This window comes from Mastomys coucha, unplaced genomic scaffold (assembly GCF_008632895.1).
Source record: "Mastomys coucha isolate ucsf_1 unplaced genomic scaffold, UCSF_Mcou_1 pScaffold18, whole genome shotgun sequence".
NCBI lineage: Eukaryota > Metazoa > Chordata > Mammalia > Rodentia > Muridae > Mastomys > Mastomys coucha.
The window spans coordinates 7,674,248-7,692,216 of record NW_022196900.1 but is presented as its reverse complement, the minus strand read 5'-3'; the positions used below and the strand labels follow the sequence as shown (position 1 = coordinate 7,692,216).

The 17,969-nt window shown below is 47.4% G+C and overlaps 1 protein-coding gene and 1 long non-coding RNA gene across 4 annotated transcripts in view; one reads left to right on the top strand and one right to left on the bottom strand.

The window, feature by feature from the left end:
• Positions 1-7,138: 7,138 nt before the first annotated feature.
• Positions 7,139-17,969, top strand: part of Tbc1d2 (TBC1 domain family member 2) — a 52,840-nt gene continuing 42,009 nt past the window's right edge. For 2 of the 3 annotated variants that reach the window (XM_031377339.1, XM_031377338.1), the window contains exons 1-2: positions 7,139-7,980; positions 11,456-11,597. In XM_031377339.1, coding sequence (XP_031233199.1) covers positions 7,615-7,980; positions 11,456-11,597 — 508 coding nt within the window. In that variant the 5' untranslated portion in view covers positions 7,139-7,614. Of the gene's footprint in view, positions 7,981-11,455; positions 11,598-15,018; positions 15,562-17,969 lie in introns of those variants that run through there. The other variant, XM_031377340.1, reaches the window with a different exon arrangement.
• Positions 13,967-16,523, bottom strand: LOC116095974. Its single transcript, XR_004120785.1, has 4 exons — positions 16,305-16,523; positions 15,528-15,628; positions 14,622-14,709; positions 13,967-14,101 (listed from the first exon to the last, which is right to left on the bottom strand). It is a non-coding gene; the product is annotated as an uncharacterized LOC116095974 (long non-coding RNA).

The following is a 17,969-nucleotide window of genomic DNA, read 5'->3' as shown; positions in this document are numbered from 1 at the left end:
TTTCTCTTTTCCTCTGAAGCAGACATAGAATAGTAACATTCCACATGCTGTCTGCAGCAGATGTCAGGATCCCTGTTTTTAGGATTGGGGAACTAAGGTCGAGGAAAAAAAATGCCACTGCCAAACTAAATTCTGGAGGCCCAGTTTCCTAGTCCCAAACACGCCAGCTGGGCAGCTGGGGCTTGTACAGCCAGTCCTCCTGGTGTCGATTTTATAGTACAGATGGCTGGGAGCAGGGTTTTACTATTTGGAGCTTAGTGCCCCCTCCCTCTCTCTCTCTCTCCCTCCCTCCTGTCCCCCTGTTCTGGAAACCAAGGATTCCAAGATCAAGGGACCCAGCTGAGGGTCTTGGCTTACAAATGATTGTACTAGTGAGAAGCCATCTGGACATTTGGCTCCTCCCAATCTAACCCATACAAACCGTGACAGGAAGACCTGAAGATGTATGAACAGCCTGGCTCTATAAGTCGGAACCCTGGTGTTGGTCTTTGGGGTTCCACAATGGGTTCTAGGGCAGTCCCTCTTCTGGCTCAGGCCATGTTGGCAAAAGTCCATTCCAGGCAGCTGTAGGACTGAGCACTCCATTTTCCGGCTGGACAAAATGCTCCTAGAAGAGACTTTCCTGTCCTCACACATAGACAGCTCAGCTGCACAACACTAGATGTGTCTCCTGCTGTCATCTCTATTTCTGCCATGGGATCTATTCAACCTCTCCAATTTGAAAATTAATTCAGAATACTCTAAACTAAGTTTTGTGATATGACTCACATTTATGCTTATTCATCATGGTTTCCAAGAAAGTTCCTGAGTGTGCTAAGCCATTTTTTTAGGGGGCGGGAAGGTTCAAGACAGGGTTTCTCTGTGCAGCCCCGGCTGTCCTGGAACTCACTTTGTAGACCAGGCTGGCCTCGAACTCAGAAATCCGCCAGCCTCTGCCTCCCAAGTGCTGGGATTAATGGCATGCGCCACCACCGCCCCACCCTGCGTGCTAAGCCGTTTTGAGCTGCTTCTGAGACACACTCTTTGTTGGCTGGGGGAGAATGTGTTGAAGGTACATGGTTGTGCATGCCATGGTTGAAACCGATTCCCTCACTGTTCTGGAGTCTGGGAGTCCCAAGTTGAGGTGTCAACAGGGTTGGTTTCTTCTCATACTTTCCCTTTGCCTGGCTGTCTTCTCCAGCATCCTCAGAGGATCTTCTCTCTGTATGTGTGTGTGTGTGTGTGTGTGTGTGTGTGTGTGTGTGTGTGTGCGTGCACGCGCGCGTGTGGGTCTCCTAATCCCATCTCATAAGGCCCTTCATAGTAGATTAGATTGTTTTATGTAACAACTCTTTAAAGCCCATCTTCAATTATAGTCATATTCTGAGGCACATGAATTTAAAGAGAGAACATAATTCAATCATCAGCAGGCCAGGAAGTAAGAAATGTGAGTTATTCTTTCCAGCATTGCCATGAAAGTGAAACTCTCCTGGGTTGTATCCTTACACCCGTGCTACAGGGTGTTGGGTGACATATATATACACAGATAGAGATTCTGATTTTTTTTTTTGAGATAGAATCTGCTGTATTCCAGTCTAGCCTCAAATTCACCTTATAACTGAGGATGCCTTGAACTTCCCTCTTCCGAGCTCTGTCTCTCAGTTGCTGACATTATACGGATGTACGCCTCCTGTGCCTGGTTTATGTAATTCTGGAGGCCAGGACTTTGAGCCCAGAGTCCTGTGCATACAAGGTAGTCACTCTACCAACTGCAGCATGTCCACACACCTAGATTTCTTTCCTTAAAGGCGGCTAAAGAGATTGGCTCAGCAGTTAAGTGAAGAGACCCCAAGTTCAGTTCCCAGCACTCAGATGGATAGTTCACAGCTGCCTGCAGCTCCAGCTCCAGTTCCAAGGAATCCAGTGCCTCTGACCTCTGGGTGCATCTACAACCCAAGAGCACATGTTTACACACAGACACATGCATATAATTTAAAAAATAAATCTTTTTGTAAAAATTCATTTTTTAAGAAAACTTCTCAATTAGCCTGTTTTGATGTATGACCCCTGCCCCCAATTGTTTGTGGGTTTTATTTCATGGTGCTGGAGATTGAACCCAGGCAGGCCCTTTGTGGGTTGGGGGGTGTGCATGCACATTTGCCAGGCACACTCTACAACTCAGCTCCCTCCCTAAACCCTTGACTGCTTGTATAGTCCAAAAAGTGTTTGGATCAATCACAGCCCAGGAGAAGGGTTACCCCTCTGGCTAAGACAGAAATGGTTTGTCCAAGCTGTCAGCACAAAAGCCTGGTGTGACATGTTCAAACAGGCCTAAGTCTCTGTCTTCTAGAGCCAGGGTAATCTGTGACAATCCTTTCTCCAATCTTTCTGTTCTTTCTTCTTTAGTCCCTCCTTTGTTTCTTCCTGCATATGTGGGGGAGGGTGTGTGTGCACATGCCTGTAGGGGCCTGGAGTTGATCATTCATTGTCTTCTACAACCATTCTCCACCTATATTAAAGCAGGTCTCTTACTGGACTCAGAACATGTTGATTCTGGATGTCTATTTAGATAGCTGTCACCAGGGTCCCCTATCCCAAGTCACCACATCTACCCAGCCTTTACTGGTAAATGGGACCTAGGAATCCAAACTCCAGTCTCCACATTTTCAGGGCAAGTGCTTTATTCACAAAGCCATCCCTCCACGCCTCCCTCCCTCTTTTCTTCTTGACAGGAAGAAATAAACACAAACAAAATAATTCATATATAGCACAGGCTAACCTTGAACTTGCTATTCATGTGTGCTGGCCTTAAACCCCTCTTCTTCCCACTCCCCACCTCCCAGTTACCATCAACTGCAGCCTTGTGCATAGCTGTTTCAAGGCGTCCTCGGAGTGTTCCAGATGGCCAGCTCAGCCATGAAGACAGTTGGGTTTGCTGTCTGACTGATAGTCTTTATGTCTATAAAACTGGGCAGCAAAGAAGCTGTATGGCTTATATATGCTCGGCCCAGGGAGTGGCACCATTAGAAGGTGTGGTCTTGTTAGAGTAGGTGTATCACTGTGAGTGTGGGCTTTAAGACTCTCATGCCTGGAAGTCAATCTTCCCCTAGCAGCCTTCAGATGAAGATGTAGAACTCTCAGCTCTGCCTGCACCATGCCTGGCTGGATGCTGACCTGCTCCTCCTTGACGATGATGGACTGGACCTCTGAACCCGTAAGCCAGCCCCAATTAAATGTTATCCTTATAAGAGTTGTCTTGGTCATGGTGTCTGTTCACAGTAGTAAGACCCTAACTAAAACATAAGCCAATAGAGTCTAACTAGAAAGCCAAGTCCCTCACCCTGGTGTGTTTATTTACAGTAATATGAACATCAGAAGAGTATTTACAAATATAAACTTAGCATATCATAAACATTAACAGTATAGGGAATCTCAAAACCAGCTCAACACACCCTAAGTCACAAATCTCCACACACAAGAGATTTATTTGTCCCAGGGGAAAAATGGCAGGGAATTAGAGATAAAGACTGGAGACAAAGGATGAGGGAGAAGGAGAACGGAACAAGGAAGGGGGGGAATAGGTAAAGGAGAGATGTAAGGGGTATTTGTCCTGGAGGACGAAGGGCTCCCCCTGGATAGAGATGAGACAGATGTTGCACATAGGAAAATGACAGTTTATAAAAGTATAAGGGGAAACCTCATGTAAGGATGAGGTTTTAATTTTTTTTTTAAAGATTTATTTATTTATTATATGTAAGTACACTGTAGCTGTCTTCAGACGCACCAGATGAGGGCGTCAGATCTCATTATGGGTGGTTGTGAGCCACCATGTGGTTGCTGGGATTTGAACTCATGACCTTCCGAAGAGCAGTCGGTGCTCTTCCCCACTGAGCCATCTCACCAGCCCGAGGTTTTAATTTTAATTGGGCAATGTTAATTAGGTGAGCAAATGGGGTGTTTGTTTGTTTATTTGTTTTTTATTTCTGGACTTCATCAGTCACTTAAGACACATCCTTTGTAACCCTGGGAACCGCTGTTCTGAACTTGGTCTTTATGAGTTAACTATTTTAATTTATAGTGCCCTCTGAGCCTGGCTTCTTTCACTTAGAAAAATGTTGTTCAAAACAAAAACAAAACAAAAACCCTAGGATTCCCTGACATTTAAAGACCTAATTTGCAAATCAAAAAACTACAATCCAGAGAAGTTAAATAGCTTCCCAAAGCTCATCTGTTACTGTGCTAAAATTCTGATAGCAGAGTCGATGAACTCTAGTGACTAATCTGAAAGTGGTGATTTTTGGTAATAAGAACAGGGTTTTATTGGATTCTCCCCTCCTAACCAATTACTTGTAACAGCCACTTCTACCTTTTAAAATAATGGCGGGAGGGTATGTGGATGTGGGTGCACCTGTGGATAGCTCCTGTTTGTCAGTCAGAGGACTTGTAGGAGTCAGTGCTTTCCACTTACCTTGTGGGAGTCAGGGACTGAACTCAACTCAGTTAGACTCTGCAGTGAGCAAGTTATCAGCACCCTGCCAGCACTATGTCCTCCTTTACCTACAGTGACACAGGGAATTTGATTTTATTTCACAAGTTTGAAGGAAATTGTGATTAACTTTTTTATTTTAAGATTTATTTTATATGTATGAGTACACTGTAGCTACAGATGGCCGTGAGCCATCATGTGGCTGCTGGGAATTGAAGTCAGGACGGTGCCGCTCCCTCGGCACCCCCCTCCCTCCGCCCTGCTCGCTCTGCCCCGCTCTGCCCCGCTCACTCCAGCGTAATACACTATAGCTGTCTTCAGACGCACCAGAAGAGGGCGTCAGATCTCATTACGGGTGGTTGTGAGCCACCACGTGGTTGCTGGGATCCGAACTCAGGACCTTCGGAAGAGCAGTCAGTGCTCTTATCCGCTGAGCCATCTTGCTAGCCTTAAATTAACTTTTTTAATTTAAAAATTACATGTGTGTGTATGTGCTCTCACAAAGGTCAGATGGCAACATTTAGGAGTTTGTTTTCTCCTTCTGCCATGTGGGACCCAGGGACAGAACTCAGGTAGGTCATCAGCTTGAGCAGCAAGCACCTTGACCCCTGAGCCATCTAATCAGCCCAAGATTAACTTGTTTCTATTATTTTCACACATTATGTCATTGTGGTCAAAGTATCTGCACAGATTCTTTACGGAAACCAAAAACCTCTTTCTGACCTGGAACATAAGAGATTGGATGTTCTCTGAGAGTCAGACTTATTACAGAATTCTTGTTATTTATTTATTTCCTTTCTGCCAACTCTTATAAAGGTTAAAAGCAGTATTAAAACCCATTGCAGCCAGGCACGGAAGTGTATTCCTATAATCTCAACAATTAGGAAGTCGGCCCAAGAGGGTGGCAGCAGAAGAAGACTGGGAAAATTATTCAGATACAGGACGCCAAAGCAGCCCTCACTCTTCACTCTTCTCTCTTCCTAGCGGTAAACCTGCAATTTTTTAGGAATCTCACTAGAAATACCCTGAGGTAAGAGATGTCCTAAGTCCCTGTGTAACTCTAATTGATCCTGGCGTTATCTTATCAGATTGTAATTCCAGCCAAGGGACCTCCAGAGCCAGTCTAATTCTCAGTATTGGATAGGAGGTCAAAAGTGAAATTTCTTAGTATTCCTTTGAGATGTCCCTTGAAGCCACCAAAATAGTACATATGACTAAAGCTAAGACCCTGAGGTAGGACTTTTTGAAGTCCACATTTATACTCCAGGGTCTGCCTTGTTTTCCTGAGCACCTTCGTTTTTTTTTTTTTTTTTTTTTTAAAAACCTCTGATTCTGCTTCTTACTGGTTCATCCTCAAGCTCCTTTCTGCAGTAAAGTCCAGGATTCGGTTTCACGTGGGCTGAGTTAGGTCCCTAAAGGTTTAAGAGAACTCACAGCTGTTGTGTCTGGTTCTGCTGCCAATGGCAGGACTGTTCAAAATTGAAAGTCATATTTGGCTACATAGCAAGCTTGAGCCCAGCCTGTGCTATATGAGATCCTCTCTTTAAAAAAAAAAAAAATTAATTGTAGCATTTTCCAGTTTTCAGAGGTGTGAATCCTGCTAAATATCCTATTGTATTTGGTTTGCTGGCTTACTGCTTTGAAGTCGTTTACTGACATTTTGTTGCAGCTAACATTTATTGAAGACTCACCCCTTTCAACCTTCTGTATTTGGAGCTTCCTGCATATTATCTAAAACAGTTCTAAGGATAGACAGGTGTGGATCAAGAAAGTACTGAAGGATTTATTTTTTTGTTTGGTTTGGTTTTGGTTTTTCTGAGACAGGGTTTCTCTGTATAGCCCTGGCTGTCCTGGAACTCACTCTGTAGACCAGGCTGGCCTCGAATTCAGAAATCCGCCTACCTCTGCCTCCCAAGTCCTGGGATTAAAGGCATGAGCCACCACCACTCGGCTGAAGGATTTGTTAAAAATGTAAAATTATGAGTATGATGGCCAATGTTTATTTGGGATGAGAAAATAAGCTGTTACCAATAAAGAGATCGATCCCCCTGGTATTTGGTAGACAATACCGATTGTAACCTTCCCCATCTACAAAATCCGTAGCCTCTGTAAGTCTAGGAGGGCTCCTTAGTTTCACCATAAATTCACTTGTCGTGGACGTGAGAAAACCTTAGTAGTTAAAGTTGCTCAACGCTAGAGAATCTTGAAAATAAACAGATACCCAGAGCAGTCGCTACTGCCACCCTTCCGCTGTTAAAAACCCCTTGCCTGTCAAGAGACCGCACAAGGACGTGGAGGTGACGTGCTAAAGTAACAGGCAAGAAAGACGAAGCTCCAGAAGAGAGGTGAACCGGAACAAGGTGTATCGATCGCTCTAGTGGGAAATACGCATTAGTAAACTGAGGCAGGAAATTGAGGGAACGGGCAGGATCCTAGACCCTTTTAATTAAAGCTCAGCTACGTCTTCGAGTGCCCGCAACTGCAGCAAGACGACTGGAGCTGTCAGGTGGACTCGAGCCCGGGCAGAGGTGGTGGAGGAGGTGGCGGCCGACCTAAGCGCAAAGCGGGAGGCGACTGGGAAAACTTCCAAAGTTTTTTTAGGTTCAAGAGCAGCGCGCCGCCGCGCCGGAAACCGAGCGCCCCGCCCCGCGAGCACTCAGCCAATGGCTGCGCGATGCGCTGTCCCGCGGTGACCCGAGCGGCACCCGGAGGGTGGCGGCCGTAGAGGACGCCATGCTCCCACGCATCCACGCGAACCCCACGGCCACGTGGTTTGGCATGTCTCCCTGCATCCCTTCCCACGGCTAGAGAACCTCAGAGAAAAACCTTGCCTTTAAACCGAAGTGCCCCTCGCGCACCACAGGCGAAGGAAGCAACATGGCCGACGGCGCGGAGGAAACGCCGGAAGTATGTCTGGTGGGCGGTCCCGGGGGCGGTCCTCGCGTGATGGGGGCGGGGCCTGCCTCCCGGAGTTGGGTTTGCAATTTGGAGTCTAAGGCGCTCCCTCGGCAACCCGCAGCGGTGCTCTCCGCCTTCTTCTCGGGGCTGGACCGGAACGGCTCCGCCCCAGCCAGGTGTCGTCGGTTCCCAGGTGCCCGCCGGACCTCCGGCATTCTGGTCCCGCAGGCCTGTGCAGCGGGCCCGCAGTGATGGAGGACGCCCCCGAACGCACTCCTTCTTCCTCGGAGTCCACACAACCTCCGGGCCCGGCAAGGAAACCCGAGGTGATATCTCCCGGGGACTCGGAGGGCAGCGCCCGGCCTCTAGACTCAGTCCCTAAGAAACTCTGTGGGTATTTAAGTAAGTTTGGCGGCAAAGGACCCATCAAGGGCTGGAAATGCCGCTGGTTCTTCTACGATGAGAGGAAATGCCACCTGTATTATTCGCGCACCGCGCAGGATGCTAACCCCTTGGACAGCATCGATCTCTCCAGTGCGGTCTTTGACTGTAAAGCGGACGCTGAGGAGGAGGGCACTTTTGAAATCAAGACTCCCAGCCGAGTTATTACCCTCAAGGTAAGTGGAACTCCACATCCCCTAGCCCCCTTTACAGCTCGAGCAAGTTTTCCGGGCTAATGCATGGCCACCTTAAATTGACCTGTAATCACCATCAAGTGCCCAAAGCCTGGAGCTGTCCCACTTTTTTTACACCATTTCCTTATTGCCTTCCCACAGGCAAGGGTGAAGGATTCCTTTTATGCATCAAGAGACTGAATCAGGGAGGTGGGGTTAAAAAAAAAAAAAAAGAAACTGAATCATAAACAAAAGGGAATGGCCCAGCCTGGGCATTAACAAATATGTGGTTCACTTTTTGGAATCTTCCAGTGCTGCATCAAAACTTTGGTGGTGCCCAGCTACTCCGTTTTCTTAACTTACTTCCTTGGTACTGAAGCTGGCAAGATACTGTGGTTGCATTCTTTGAGGTCAGGATCTGATTCATGTCTTGGTGTTCTGGCCAATGGTAGTGAATGCAGACATGGGCAGGGGTTAGGAAGGAAAATATGTAACTTCACTGATCGGCCTAGATTGTTCATCCAGGCATGTCTGAACTAGTGAGTTCTTAGTAAATGCCGTCTGAATAAACACATAGGCACACACAGAGTGGATGGAACCACAGGTCAAAGCCTACCTATCATGTTAAGGGGAAGTGTCCTGTCACCTATCTGGGAAGACAGGTGTGGGCTTAGTTCTCTAGGCTCAGGAGTACAAGGATGAAGTTCTTTCTTCCCACTGCCTGGTCTGTATCTCCCTATGTCCTCAACCTGCAGCTGTCCAGCTACTAGGATGCCCGTAGGTTTAGTTCTCCTTTCCTGGCAGAATGTGGCTGGTTGGCTAGGCTGGAATCCAATTTTTAGGCCAGAAAGGATGTTTTAGAGCTCATGTGGGCTTAGGTCTTGTGTTCCTCCCACAAGACAAGTGCTGTTGGTCAGGGTCCTCAGCACATGGTTTTTATTAGTCCGTGCATATGCCTGGCTCTGTGCTAGGCATTGGGGTGTGGAACAAGTCAGACTTGCTCAGCTCTGCACCTTATTCTCAAACAGCTCAAAGTGTGATGGGGAAACTGGCAGGCATGGCTAAGTGCCTTATGCAGACTCTGTGAAGAGTTTGGACAGTAACAGTGTGGTGTCAGAGGGATCAGCTCCTCCAAATGAGGAGGGGAGCTTTTCTGAAAGGCGTCCCTTTAAACAAATGGGAGAGAGAGGATGATGCTGAGAGAGCATATATGCACGTGGGTGGGAAACACAGTGTAACTGAGTCACAGGCAAGCCACAGAAGCCTGGGATACATAGGTGCCCAAAGGATGGAGGGGAAGGGGGAGACATTGGTGAGTGAGGCCCAGGGGCTTGGACTTTGTCTCTAGAAGTTGCCTAAGAGACTTAAGCTAAGAGAGAGCAGCGAGATTAGAGGGCTCTGAGAACTCAGCCTGGCTGTTGGGCAGAGAGCAAATTGGGGTAAGAGGAAGCTGGTAACCAGAGAGTCCATTAGGGGATGATGGCAGGGCAGGAGCTGTGGCCTTGGAGAAAATGCAGATGATAGGGGTGTTAGGCCAGTAGATGCAGGATATAGTAATTGGCTGGTAGCCTGGTTGCAGTAGTGCCGGCAGAGGAGACTTCACGGTGAAGAAAACACCGAGATCTGTGCTATCTGAAGTAAACTCTGGCCAGATCTAAGGACTAACTCGTGATCCTTAGTGTGAACTGAGATCACGTGTGCCGGCCTGTGTGTCACAGGGTCTCCAGTATTAACAGAGTCTCTGTCAAAGTAGTTGCCAGGTGTGACCATGTCAGTAAGTTCAGGAATTAAATGAAGTGCTTGTGTCTGTCTGGGGACTATCAGGTTGTGGTGAAGCCCAAGAGAAATGGAAGCTTCGGAGGAACAGAGTACGGAAAGCAAAGACTGGTAGATGTCATTCCGTCTTACTGATATCTGAGTAACAGGCCAAGGGACTCTCATAGAAATACCCGTGTTCTAGTTGAGTTTCTATTTCCTTGAGAAACACCATGACCGAAAGCAATTTGGGGAGGGCAAGGATTTACCTGGCTTACTTACACACCACAGTCCTTCCCTGAGGGCCAGGAACTCCAGCAGGAACCTGGAGGCAGAGCCCATAGTGGAACGCTGTTTACTGGCTCACTTTCTCTAGTTTGCTCAGCTTCCTTTTTGTATAGCTTAGAGTCCAGTGGTTCTCAGCCTGTCAGTTGCAACCTCTTCCTGGGGGCTGCATATCAGATATTTACATTATGATTCATAACAATAGCAAAATTACAGTTATGTAGTAGCAACTAAACTAATTTTATGGTCGGAGGTCACCACACCAGGAGGAACTGTGTTAAAGAGTGGAAGCATTAGGAAGGTTGGGAATCACTGCCCTAAACATGCCTGCCTAGGGATGGCACTGCCAATAGTGGGCTGAGCTCTCTTACATGAATTTGTAACTAAGAAAATGCCTCACAGACATGGCTACAGGCCAGTCTGATCTAGACCATTCTTTGATTAAGTCACTTTTTCCCAGGTGAGTCTTAGTTTGTGTCATGTTGACAGCTGAAGCTCACAGTGAGCTCTCTCTCTCTACCCAGGTCATACCTCATCTGTGGTCCTCTTGAAAGAGTGAGCTTGCCCTGGTGGCTCTGTAGCATTCGCCATTCTTTCATAGCCTTGAGGCTGTCTGCTTCAGCAACCCACCCATCATCTAAGCCTACCAACGCTTGTGCCTTTAAAATTATGTTTAAAATAAAGTTCCAGTCTACAACTGAGAGACCCAGTTTCTGAGGCCTGGACCACTTGTATCCATCTGTGGAAAGGGTTGGTCAATCCTGCCTTTTCCCTATAAGATCCAGCAAGCTAAAGGATGTAAAAACAGCTGCTTAGTCCATCAATTGGGAAACTAATGACTGACATCAACTGCTTCCTTGTTGGGAGTGGTGCAGGGTACTACCATGTTATCATAGTGTGCACGTAGCTTTCCTGCCCAACTCAGAGTCATGAGTTGATGTATTTCTACAACGGGAGGGATTGCCTCCATCCCACAGAAAGGCATCAAAGACTTGGAGATGTCATTCAAGGAGAGCAGTGGTCACTGGGCCCTAGCTCTCTCCTCCCTCGTGGCACCTCACTTTCTGTGTCCAAGGAGTGCATTTGTGTACCTGCCTTGTGCCAGGCACTGGACTGAGTACATTTCTTTTACTTGGTCTTCATAATCAGTGTCTAAAATCGGTAGTATTTTCACCACAAAGCAATTGAGGAAACAGATGCACAGAGATATTGAAGAGCCCCTAAGGAGAAGACCAGAGCCTGATTCTTCTTTGTGCCATTACAGAAGTGAATATAGACACACACATACACACACACACACACACACACACATACACGCAGCGTGGTGATGCCTTTTTCTGGCAGGATAGAGTCCCTAACCCTTCTGTGACCTCTGTAGGCCAGGCCCAGTGTTACCCTAAGGCCTGGGACCTTACTAACTAATCCTTGTGCTTCTCAGGCTGCCACCAAGCAAGCGATGCTCTACTGGCTACAGCAGCTGCAGATAAAGCGCTGGGAGTTCCACAACAGCCCACCTGCACTTCCTGCCGCCCCTGCGGCCGCCCTGGCTGAGAACGGGCCCACCCTGCACCTCAAGCTAGGTACCAATGGACTGGTCTCCAGCCACATACCCAAACATCTAATAGCCAGGCCTTTCCCCTGTTGCTGGGAGCGTGGGAGGAGCGCTCTGCCAAGAAGCAGAACCAGGAATGAATGGGATGTAGGATTGTTTAGGACAGGAACATGGGCTGGCTGCTTGAGTTCAAGTGTCAGCCATGGGTGATTTCAAGCAAGTTGCCAAGCCTCTCTGAGATTCAGTTTCCTTCCCTTCCAAATGAGGTGAAAAATATATATATATATATCCATCTTAGCATTCATCTGAGGCTTAGCTGAATCCGTGTGCCTCAAATGCTTAGAGCAATGTCGGCATGGGTCAGAACACAGAGCATTGTAATATCCCTAGGGTATCTCAGGAAGTTACGCTGCTCAGTTGTGAGAAGGGTCAATGAGAAAGTGTAGTGCTGGCATCTTACACACTTCTGTGATGAGTTGGTGTCTCCGTTACTTTAACTCCGATGTTTTCAGAGAGCAAAGTTCTTTGTCCTATATTAGCTGCAAGTGAGGTTTCTTCTCTCTCTCTCTCTCTCTCTCTCTCTCTCTCTCTCTCTCTCTCTCTCTGTCTCTCTCTCTCTCTGTGTGTGTGTGTGTGTGTGTGTGTGTGTGTGTGTGTGTGTATTTACCTGGTGGGGGGGTTTGAATTCAGGACCTCATGAATGCTAGCTAAGCTCCCTGCCATTTAAGCCACCAACCCCTAACCCATTGATTTAGGGACAGACAGAGTCTTGCTGTGTAGCCCAGTTTGGCCTCAAAACTCTCAGCCCTACCTCAACCTCCCTAGCACTAGGGTAATAAACATGCACCATTATGATTTGCTGTGAGTAAAGGCTTTTTAAATCCCAAACTATAGAATATCCCAACCTGGAGAAGCCTGGAGAATCACACTTTCTCCCACCACTGTGCTACGGCTGGACCACCCCACAGCTGCCACTGCCAGAGAGAGCATGGGTAATCAGTCAGGTCCCAGTACAGAGTCAGTGTCAATGTTAACCACTTCAGTTGACTGGCCAGTTAGCTAGAGCAGGGCTGCGGCCGGATGCCTGCTGGACCACAGTGCCTGGTTGCCTCCCATGTCCAACATTAAACACACCTGTCTGTGAGAGTCCTCTCTCCCTTCATAGGTACCCAGTTGTTCTCACAACAGCAGACCACACCCTACCCTTCTTTAGTTGGGAACTGCCCTGGGCCTCTTGCCCCTGAACTGCATGTCAGTTTTAGGTCCCCTCACTGTTACTCCCTAGATTGACTCTAGCTAGAAAATCCCAGCATCCTCATCTCCAATGGCCTCTCCCAAGCCCGGTGTCTGAACCTGTAGTCTAAATGGGCTTTCTAAAATGATAACCCACCCAGATGGGCAGGTCCTTGCCTGTTACTTAGGGCTTGCCCTCCACCCATCACATGTCTGCCACTTTGTGCCCATGCTTTCGGAGGAGGGTCTTGTGTCCCTGTTTTACCTGGTAAATTCCTGCTTATTCTATACGGCAAGGCCAGTGTCCACTCATCTTGTCAACTTCTCCTTAGATGCATTCCGGGACTTTGTCACCTAGACTCAGTATAGGTCCTTGACGTTTTTCCAAACATTGCAGAGACAGCTATCCCATGGTGTTCTGATAACCACGTCCTTGTCAGTCTCCACCCACTAACCCTTAAGGATAGGGACCATTTCCTTGTCACCCGTGTCCTTTGTCACCTAGTCCACAGCATCAAGCCGGGCGCAGTAGTTATGTACAGAGTGAATATATTGCAGGGTAAATATATTGAATTTTATGACTAAGAAAAAGTCAGTAAAGTGTGGTGTTAGGCGCCCAGGCCTAGTTCATGGCAGCTGCACAATTAATGTGCGTCCCCTGTTGCTACGCTATTATTCATCATAGAACCTACAAGCACATGTGTGCTACTACTATGGTAGCGTGTATGTTGATACTATCACAGTAGCACATGCTATAGCACACAGTAGTAGTAAGACTACTGCTGTCGTAAGAACACACTCATTCTATTATTACCTATGCATGCTTGTGCTGGAGCTGTTATAGTAGCATGTACATGCTATTGTTCTCATGCTACTACTGCTGTAACAGGACACCCACACGAACTATCGATACTCAATAACCACTGCTCCTGTCCTTGTTGTGAATAGTCGTAAATTTCCTTGGGCAGCCTTTTTTTATTTTTTATTTTTTTTGCTATAAGACTGTGTATCATGTACCCCAGGCTGGCCTTGAGTTCATTCCATAGCTGAGGCTGTTCTGGAACTCCTGAGCCTCCCGCCTCCTCCTCTTCCCAGGCTCTGGGATTACAGGCACGCACCACCACATCCAGCTTCAGGCGGGGTTTTGAAGGGTTTCTTTGCGCGTCTCCTTCTTCCGTGGTTCATACCATCCCCCTCCACCAGGCAGCCAGGCAGCCTTGTCTGTTTGGAAATTATAGCCTGCGTTGACACAGTTGCCTTTATCAGCTTCAGAGAAGACATGAGGAGAGATCTTCCTTCCTGTGTGTTGAACAGAAAGAACTGGGCTAGAAAGGCCTGGTGTGGAACTCCGTTGGCCTCTTGACCTGTGCCAGACCTGGTCCAGGTTCCTAGTTCTATAGCTTTGCACATGTATAGTCTAGTACACATGACTAGGCCTGTTTGGGTTAACATTGCTTTGTCCATGGGGCAGGCAACATGCTGGCCCTATAGCCAGGGCGGCGGTGTCTCCGGGAGAGCACTGGCTGAGACTCTGGAAGCCTACCCCTGCTGGACCCAGGCCTGAGTGGAAACTTCCTGCATCGCACATACACACAGGCCCGCTCACGTGGAAGGCCCTTTATGGAGACCATTGTTTGTTTGTTTGCTTCCCCACCTTGTAGCCCAGGATGGCTTTAGTGTCACTACGCAGCCCAGGCTAGCTTTAAACTCAAGGATCCCTTGTGCTACTATGCCTGACGGACTCCCCCCACCTGCTCCCTCTGGAGTCTTGAGCAAGCTGGTGAACTGTACACTGGCCGTTTGGGGCTTACTGCCCTACCTCAGCCCCTCCCCATCCTTCCTGAGGAAGCAGAAGGCTATGCAAGCCTCCTGATCCACTTCTGACTTTGAGTCACAGAGGCTGGGTCCTGTAAAAAAAAAAAAAAAAAAAAGTCCTGTCACGCCCTTGGGCAATCTGAAGGCGGGCGTGTTCTCTACAGCCTTTTAGCATTTCCAATCTCTATTTTATACTTTACCTACATGGTAGCTTTCGGAGAGCCAAGAGCAATCAGGAAAACTGACAGATTTCTATAATTACACAGTGCCAGAGGAAGTCACAGCTTACAGGAGACATTCATAAATGTCTGTCATCAGAAATTCCCATCCCATTTACTAGTATTGCTCTAGCCTGGGCATGGGCCATGTCGTTTAACCCTTTATCTCCCAGGTGTTACTCTCATTTTATAGCAGAGGAAGTAAAGGCCCCTGGTAAGGAAATGCTTACCCTACAGTTCGAGCTGCAGCCCACAAGTACCCACCTCACAACTGAAGGGGCATTCAGGGCTATACCAGGGAAGCAGCAGCCTCCTGGCCTACTCCTTCTTTTTGTGTGGGCAGGGACTTCCCTGTAGTGAGGACCCCAGGCCCTCAGGGAAGAAAATTCTTGCGAGCTGCTGGACATGCCTAGCATGTCCCCCCTCACTGGGGCCTTTCTCTAGGCAAGAAGAGCTCAGGTCTTGCACCATCAAATCTGTCCTCAGTGGGAAGTGCTATCTCAGCGTGGTAAGGCCACCATGTGTACCTGTCCCTTTTACTCTTCAGTAGCTGGTGGCTTTCCAGGCACCCCGCCCACTTCTCTGGAGCAGAGTGCTGCCTCAGTGAGCAGAATGGAGGATGCATACTGGCTGAATTACATCTGATCTCATACCACCCGCTGGCTTTGGCCTTCACCACAGACCCTACTTACCTTCTCCGAGCTGCTCTGATTGGAGATCCCCAAGGTAGTGTGGTATAGCCTCAGAATTGATCTCAGGTCACAGGCAGAGAGTGGGTGCAAGAGACCCGACACTACAAAAGAAACACACACTGAGAAACTTGGATCTGAGAAAAACTGATTTGATTTGCCCTGAATGAGGGGAGAGGGGAGGTGGTTAAAGTATTGATAGATAAGAAAATTTTATATTGAATCTGTTCAGAATCTGAAAGATTGGAGACACATTATGGAGCGTCATCCTTTCCTGTCTCCATGTCCTTTGTCTGACCTTGAAGAACTCGGGATGGAGAGCAGCCATCTTGATTTTTCTTTCTTTTTTTTTTTTTTTTTTTTTTTTTTTTTTTTTTAATTTGCTTGTCTTGGAAGCAAGGCCTGGCCTCAGATCTTCCAACCAAAGGCAGGTCTAACACTTCAGGCTTTTGCTGAACATCAAACCACACACACACGCGCGCGCACACACACACACACACCCTCCCTCTCACACACATTTACACAGAGATTTATACACATGCATACACATACATGCAAATACACACACATTCTCCTCTCACATACACAAACTACCCCCAATCATACACATCCGTACATATACCACCACCATACATACTGTGACCCATCTCCCTAGACACACCCCACACACAGCCTTCCTATCCAGTTACGCTGGTCCTTGTCCATAGATTCAGCTCTGGTACCCAAACCCTCACTCCTCACACAGGTCAGGAGTGGGCTCAGGCCTCGGGGCACACTCACAGCCCTCTCAGCTGCACTCTTCCTCCCACACGGAGTCTTCTCTGGCTTGTCTCCGCCTCTGCCACCCGCTGCCAGAACAGCTCTCTGCCCCAGCTCCTGCCACCCGGGTCTTGAGTTGTGACTTCATCCGCTGGCCGCATCCTACAGCATTGCTTTCTCTCACTTTCTCCAGCCCTCCCTGAAAGCCCAGGTCATGTCTGAGGAGACGGGAAGTGGAAAGGAGGCCTCAAAAGAATGGCTTTGAATGCTGTTGCCAAGTCAACTGACCAGCCTGTGCAGCTGACAGGACCTGCTGGGAATTAGTAGCTTGTGACCTACTATTGTTTAGGTGATTAGAGATAGGCTTTCTTGCAGGCATAGAACAGCCTCCACCCCCACATTACCCACCTCCCGAGATCACCACCACAGTGATGGGTGTTTTATATGCACACCTTCTTTACGGATGTGATGTACAGATCAAGTCTTGGAGTCATAAGGTTATTTTTTACATTCCCACTTTCTGTTACACTCCCTGTTAACCGCCCAGACATGCCACATCCTTTCTCTTACACTTTGAATAGTGTTTTTTAGCCTAAAAACTTAACATTAAACATTTTGAAGTCACTTGTTCTGGAAGAATTCTTGTCAGGATACTAGGGGAGGCAATAAAAAAGAAAAGGCAGCCATGGTTCCATCTTAATAGTCTCAGCCAGTGTTAATGCAGTGTTACGATCCATAGTCCATCTTATAGACACAGCCAGTGTTAATGCAGTGTTATGATCCCATCTTATAGATGGCCAGTGTTAATACAGTGTTACGATCCATAGTCCATCTTACAGACACGGCCAGTGTTGATGCAGTGTTACGATCCATAGTCCATCTTATAGACACGGCCAGTGTTAATGCAGTGTTACGATCCATAGTCCATCTTACAGACATGGCCAGTGTTAATGCAGTATTACGATCCATAGTCCATCTTATAGATGGCCAGTGTTAATACAGTGTTACGATCCATAGTCCATCTTACAGACATGGCCAGTGTTAATGCAGTGTTACGATCCATAGTCCATCTTACAGACACGGCCAGTGTTAATGCAGTGTTACGATCCATAGTCCATCTTATAGACACAGCCAGTGTTAATGCAGTGTTATGATCCATAGTCCATCTTATAGACACAGCCAGTGTTAATGCAGTGTTATGATCCCATCTTATAGACACAGCCAGTGTTAATGCAGTGTTACGATCCATAGTCCATCTTATAGACACAGCCAGTGTTAATGCAGTGTTACGATCCATAGTCCATCTTACAGACACGGCCAGTGTTAATGCAGTGTTACGATCCATAGTCCATCTTACAGACACGGCCAGTATTGATGCAGTGTTATGATCCATAGTCCATCTTATAAACATGGCCAGTGTTGATGCAGCGTTACGATCCATAGTCCATCTTACAGACACGGCCAGTGTTAATGCAGTGTTATGATCCCATCTTATAGATGGCCAGTGTTAATACAGTGTTACGATCCATAGTCCATCTTACAGACACGGCCAGTATTGATGCAGTGTTATGATCCATAGTCCATCTTATAAACATGGCCAGTGTTAATGCAGTGTTATGATCCATAGTCCATCTTATAGACATGGCCAGTGTTAATGCAGTGTTACGATCCATAGTCCATCTTATA